Source organism: Silene latifolia, chromosome X (genome assembly GCF_048544455.1).
Source record: "Silene latifolia isolate original U9 population chromosome X, ASM4854445v1, whole genome shotgun sequence".
NCBI classification, from domain to species: domain Eukaryota; kingdom Viridiplantae; phylum Streptophyta; class Magnoliopsida; order Caryophyllales; family Caryophyllaceae; genus Silene; species Silene latifolia.
The window spans coordinates 30,291,387-30,298,297 of NC_133537.1; the positions used below are offsets into that span (position 1 = coordinate 30,291,387).

Genomic DNA, 6,911 nt, shown 5'->3' on the forward strand with positions numbered 1-6,911 from the left:
AGAGTACAATGTGAAATTTTTTACATAGTTTTGCTTAATTATTTACGAAAATTATTACAGTATTAAATTAGTATTTTCATTGATGTGTGTACCATAATAATGAACCTTGTGTATATACTCGTATCAAATAATCTCTTTCTTCTAATTTATGAGGGTTTTTATTTTTGTTCAATACAAGTGTAAGAATAAAATAAAATCATTAACAAGAACTCACACAATCACATATAGAAAATAGTGTCTTAAATTTTGCTATTCAACGAATTAAAAAAGATCATATAGTCGTTAAACCTTCTACAAAACGCATATACAAAGTATATGTCAACTAGCTTAATTTGTAAAGTAACTAAAGGTAATGTATATATGTGATGGGTTCAAATCCCATCATCATCAAGATCACACTTATAACTCCCTTTACACCAAAACGTTCTATACTAAAAACAGGTTTTGATAATCACTCCGCGCATAAGTCATACTCTTAAGTAAATTATTAAGCAATTTTGACTACCTTACTCAATTCACAAAATCTCATTGAAGACGGCAATATTCGTCACAAGCTCGTGACGGATACCATTTTCTCTCACAAAATACCCATGAGAGGTGAGTGGGGAAGCACATGAGAGGTGCCCTACTTTGTCCCCTCTCTCTTTTTGTGAGAGGTCTTCAGCTTGTGACGGGATTAGTCCGTCACAAGTAAGACGCTTTGTACTCAATTACGGAGTACTAGTGAATAAGGTAACATACTAACACGCCTTGACGTCTATCATGTCATGTATGTTAGCTAAGAAATTTAGGAACATTGCATGGTCGGCCCTGACACGCTGATTTAGAATTTAAGAGGCCTCTTATGATTTGATTCACTCAATTAATTACTCCTTTTATTATTCACGATATTTCATCGGTACCATCCTTATTATTGATTAAAATACAAATACACAGCATCACTTCCCAGTTCCCACTGTTGTACATCTGAATGCCGAGACGTGCTTCTTACAATTGCGTTAATCTACTTCACAATGTAACCCCCTAATTTATTATTTTTATTATTATTAAAATATTTGTTGTAAAATAGTATTTCTGGTATCACTTAATTTCATTTAAAATGGTTATATAATAAACTTATCACGACTTAAGAGAATTCTCATATACCGAAAATTGCTTTTCCAATCATATTTTTTCTTCTCTTTGTTGTTTCTAACGTGTAATTCCGTATAGAAACCTACACTATATCTTAAAATGAGACGTGCTCCTAACAAACTTAGTAACGTGTACCGTCGTACCGATCCTTACAAATGAATAATTAACCATTAACATAAATATTATTCCTATTTAAACCCAAACCCATCTCCATTTAATACTCTCACTCTCCATCGAAGACGTGCATACATATATGTTTCCTTTTTACTCCCACCATTTGACTCATCCTCCGTAACACCCATTCAACACAAACACTCAAAAAAACAAAAAAAAAACAATGCATCATGCTAAAACAGATTCGGACGCAACAAGCATCCAAGGCTCTTCACCGCCGCGATCACCCCCGCGTCGCGGAAGCAGTCGTGGCGGGTCAGGAGCAGTCTACTATGTCCAAAGCCCGTCGCGTGACTCAACCTCACACGACGGAGAAAAGACAAACAATTCCTTCCATTCAACCCCAGTGATCAGCCCAATGGGCTCACCACCCCATTCACACTCCAACTCCTCATTGGGCCCTACCTCAAGAGAATCCTCCTCGACCAGGTTCTCCGGGTCGGCTAAACCCGGTTCGAAGAAAGGGAAGGGTAGGGGCCATAAGGATCCACGTAGGCAGCACCGTCAGCATCCGTTTGATTCGATCGAAGAGGAAGGGTTGCTTTCGGGAGATGACGTGGATGAGAATGGAATTTCGAGAAGGTGTTGTTATGGGATTTGGTTTGTGGCGGCGTTTTTTGTGTTGTTTACGTTCTTTTCGTTGGTTTTGTGGGGTGCTAGTCGTCATCAAAAGCCTCTCATTTCCATGAAGGTATTTTTATTTAATTTTTTTATTTGATTTTATTTTAGAATGTTGGATATTTGTGTCCATTTTTATCGTTTTCTATAATGGTTGAAATTGTCAATTAGATTTTGTTTTTTTTTTTATTTATTAAAGATAATCTTAACTATTAATCTATACTACTCCCTCCGTCCCGGTCATTTATGGTACTAGAATGAGCGTGTCTATATAAAACGTTTTATCAATACAAATGGTTATGATTAATTATAAAATGAGACAGATTATTATGAAAATATGTGACAAATAAAAGAGTCATGATCACTTGTAAAAGTAAAAGAATTAAAAAAAAAAAAAAAAAAAAAAAAAAAAAAACGGTAAAGAGACAAGTCTAACAAGTTATACGAGTAACTGAGAAATATATCTAAAACGTAAAATCGGAGATCATTTTATCTAAAAACCATCTCTCATCCTACTTAGTTGACTAGTTTTTATAGTCATTTCTTTTTCGTTTTCTGTTAGTTTTGCGGATTGTAGATTTGTAGCCAGTTTTTCCGGAGCCTAAGTCAAAGTCAATTACTACGTGTTAGGAAATGTATTTTTATTTTAATGGAAGATATCGTTACATTTCAGTCATTAAGAAATGTCAACCATCTAATATATATTCTAGTGCACTGCATTCAGCCATGTATTTGATAATTTTACTTGTCTTTATGAGTAAACGTAAGTATTTAGCACGGTCACTCCTCCTAATCAGCCATTCCGGTGTACGACATGATACTCGTTGGACACACGCCCAAACGTGTCAGATACCTATAAACGAGAAATGAAATGTCGAATAACTGAAAGAGATTGCCTAGAAGATGGGTTAGTTTGTGTGCATTTGATGAATACGAATAGGTCGAGCTCGGTCTCGTGAGCGGAATTTCAAACAAAAATTATTATTGATTGGACAGATGATATACTAGCGACTCCTTCCATCCGAACATTTTTGTTTACATTTTTGCTCACTAAAAAAAAAAGTAAATAAATAATTAAGACAGTTGGATTAATAATAATATGTAAACCGCTAAAATGCAACACATAATGTGACTGTAAGTCGATAACTAATGAAACACGGTATGTTAATTCGAAAAAATTGGAAAATGCAGAGTATAAAATTTGAGGAATTTGAGATACAAGCGGGAGTAGATAGGACAGGAGTAGCAACAGGGATGGTAACATTGAATGCAACGGTGAAACTCATGTACAGAAATAAAGGCACCTTTTTTGGAGTCCATGTCTCTTCTACTCCTCTTCAACTTTCTTATGAACAGGTCACTTTAGCCTCCGGAATGGTATGCTTCTATACTCATTATCATGGAAACTCATTTGTTTATTCTAGTTTGCGTATTTTATTTTCCGTGTTGCGTGTTCTTAGAGATGAGTCACGAGTGCATTAAATATCTTGTTAATTACCATTCTCTTTTTCTGAAATATCTTTCATTTTTCACTATTTGCCTTGACGCCCAAATTGGGTGCCACCCTCTCACAATCCTTTTTAATTGAATGGGTCCCCACTCACCCCATGTGAGAGGGTGGCGCCCAAATTGAGTGTCACCGGGTGGCGCCCTTTCATTTTCCTTCTTGAATACCTTGCATTTTATGGTACACAAATTCTTATTTCAGATTGTTATATCCGTTTAAAATGGTCAGACGGATATCATTTCCTCTCACAAAAATTTATTTAGGGTGTGAGTGGGAAAGCACATGGGGGTGTCCCACCACCCATGTGCTTCTCACTTGTGAGAGGTCTTATTACGGTCTGAAATAAGGCGGTCTGAAGCAAGACGGACTATTTATGGTATATTTACAAGTTCAATTTCATTTTTTTCCAATTGTTTTGCTATTAGTACTTGTTTTAATTTTTTTTTTTTGCTATTACCTTGCGTATGTGTTGTTACCAATATATGATTTTTAATATAATAATTGATTGATATTTTTGGTTGGTGTTACTTGTTAGACGTCAAGTACGGCCTCGTTCGTTGAATGACTTGAATCCGATTTGTGCTATGTCAAGTCATTTTAGGTGACTGAAATGCTTTTATTATGTCACGTTTGCTTTTGCTTGGAAGTTATCATTCGTGCATGAATTTCTGTAGTGTGTCCTTTCACAGTGGAATGATCCAAACTGCATGCAACCATTTTTAGAAAAAAAAAAATGTAGACTTTTGGCCTTTTGTGCTCATGTACAAGCCATCTTATGCCTAATTAATAAGTTTTAATTTAAATACTTCATCTGTTCCAAATTCCAATGATATGTTTACAGTTTTTTTATTTCCCGATTTTATTTAGGGGGTGTTTGGTAAACAGCATATTGACCGATTTTTAGCATATTCAAATATTTTAACATGTTTGACCAATTAATATTCTAATTTTAGTGTTTAGTAAACAGCATTTCGAAACAACATATTGAGTCAATATGTTGTTTTACAATATGCTGCTTACCCTATCATATTGGTTAGCATATTGTAAAATAGGAAATTTGTTCCATTTTACAAAGAAAATTAACAATCTACTAATCATAATCTGTCAATTACCATACACTCAAATTAATTTTATTAATTATAATATGCTAGTCAAACCTTCTGATAAAATCTGTCATTTATAATATGCTTATGTTGAAATTAATCCGCTGTTTACCAAACATGGCCTAAACGTTTTTTGGTTTTTAAGAGGCATCCCTTATTTTTTCTAAAAGATTTTAACGGCCTATAATTCATGGTTACGAGTACAGTACGCGACGACTCTTTTTCCAAATTGATCATCTTTACCCGATCTTCGATTTGAAAAAAAATTATTGCCACTTTTTGAACTTGTTGCAAGAATTATGGTCGGTTAAACGATTTTACCAAATAAACTTTGTTTGGTTATATCTCGTGGCTACGAGTTCATAAATTTACATTTTTTTTACAAATTGATCGTCTCTGCATGATCTTTAGTTTGAAAAAAAATTTGCCGTTTTCGGGGTTCGTAGCTAAGAATTATAGACACTCAAAATTTTTAGCTCAAAAATGGAAATGCACTAAGATATGCAAAAACATTGGGTGGGATACATGTAAAATATCCCCTCTTTAGCTACTTTTTGTTTGAAACTTGGCAAATTTCATATCTACTGTGTGCATAAGTGCATTGCATTTATTCAGACAACATGGTAGTACTTTTGATTGTGAAATATTATCTACCTTCTCTTTTCAATCTTCTCTTCTACCTTCTCCTTTCACAACCGATTAAAATATCGTTTATTTTATTTGATCTACTTAATATATAATCGTATTAAGTTAGTTGGTTGTGAGAGGGTGAAGGGAGAAGGTTGGAGAGAAGGTCGGAAAGAAAAGGTTGGTAGTCTCCCTCCTTTTGATTAGAGCTACTGAAGCCTGATTTAATCCAAGGAACCCAATCCGACCCACAAGAAACCCGTCTTGGTAGAACCCAAAAATTAGATGAACCGAAATTGGTACGATCTGACCCAACGTTAAATTAAAACGAAGTGACTTATTTGGCGTAAATAGTTTAGGGTTAACTTGTTGGAATCGGTTGATTTTAAGTACAAATAAATTGTAATTCGTAATGTAACCTGCAGCTGAAATATTTTTACGAGAAGAGGAGAAGCCAAAGACAAGTAACAGTGCAAATACAAGGGGACAAGGTTCCATTATATGGGGCAAGCCATAACTTAAACAGTAATGACAAGGGTGCGCCAATATCGCCGGTACCAATGACCCTTAATTTTAGGGTACGGTCGAGGGCGTACGTGTTAGGAAGGTTGGTGAAGCCTAAATTCTACAAGACAATTAATTGCCTTATTATTATGGATCCTAAGAAGATGAACGTGGCTTTCTCTTTTAAAAAGAATTGCACTTACACCTAGCTTAATTTCTTCATTTATTAATGTCTTATTAATGTATCGTGTTCCAATTTTGTTCTGTTATTGTCAGACATAAATACAAACTGAGATTTTACATACAATTAGTCGAATGTATCGATTATAGTACAGTACTACAATCAGTATCAGAGTCGGGATTACGGGGTTGTGAGGGTGAAAACTTAGAGTGGAGGCAAATAAGAAATGGCATAAGCAAAACTCGAAAAAAGATCGAAAATTTAACTAAATCCAAGGGTAGTGGCCAATGAACTCGAGAGACCCTGTTCAAAATATTAATTTGAAGCTATAAGTCGATCCATAATATGATTAATTTCATTAATTTTTGTTACAATGATTAATCTATATAGTATAGAAGCCAAGTCTTTTCTTGGCTTCTGAATGACTGTTGGTTTTAGGGTTGGATTTTTTGTTTCTGATGTAGGGACCTCCATGATCTTTATAGAATTAATTGCACTCCTACTATTGAATGTGAAGACTCAAACAAATTCATACCATTATTCATATCATTTTGAATTAGAAAAATCACGTGAAAGTTGGGAAAAACAATCATAAATATAGTATACTTACATCCACTGGGAAAAAAACACTTACTAAAAAAAAATTAATTGAAGAAATAAATTTGAAAAATAATAAAAAACCAGATCTACAATTTATTATTAAAAACTTAACGACAAAAATCGACATGCAAAAATTAACCATTTACATAGAGCTCTTCAACTCGAATCACGCGTTATTATTTTTTTTTTTTAAAAAAGTCAGAATCCTCTATATAAAATTTTAACAAAATCACTTTAGGTCACAAAACTAAAATCATCAAAAAAAAAATCATATGATGGGACAGTAATCTAAAATTTCAATCTTTCTAAAACAATTAGTTAATAAATATTTTTGTGGTACAGTTCAATAAAAAAATCAGATCTAATGTAAAAAACGAATTTCATATGAAAATTACAATAATTAGAACATCTAACCTTGCAAAAATCTAACTAAATTAATTTTGATTTGTTCATCGACAAAATA

At 33.7% G+C, this 6,911-nt stretch overlaps 1 protein-coding gene across 1 annotated transcript; it reads left to right on the top strand.

Moving 5' to 3' along the window:
- Positions 1–1,340: 1,340 nt before the first annotated feature.
- Positions 1,341–5,969, top strand: LOC141623182 (uncharacterized). The gene is made up of 3 exons (XM_074439266.1): positions 1,341–1,999; positions 3,118–3,303; positions 5,589–5,969. The coding sequence occupies exons 1-3, from the start codon at positions 1,472–1,474 to the stop codon at positions 5,874–5,876; spliced, it is 1,002 nt and encodes a 333-aa protein (XP_074295367.1). The 5' UTR covers positions 1,341–1,471; the 3' UTR covers positions 5,877–5,969.
- The last annotated feature ends 942 nt before the right edge of the window (positions 5,970–6,911 follow it).

Bases quoted from the DNA above. Each gene is read 5' to 3' on its own strand.
- LOC141623182 (XM_074439266.1), top strand. From the start codon at position 1,472: ATGCATCATGCTAAAACAGATTCGGACGCAACAAGCATCCAAGGCTCT. The intron at 2,000-3,117 runs GTATTTTTATTT...TGGAAAATGCAG, and splicing joins AGCCTCTCATTTCCATGAAG to AGTATAAAATTTGAGGAATT. The intron at 3,304-5,588 runs GTATGCTTCTAT...TGTAACCTGCAG, and splicing joins TCACTTTAGCCTCCGGAATG to CTGAAATATTTTTACGAGAA.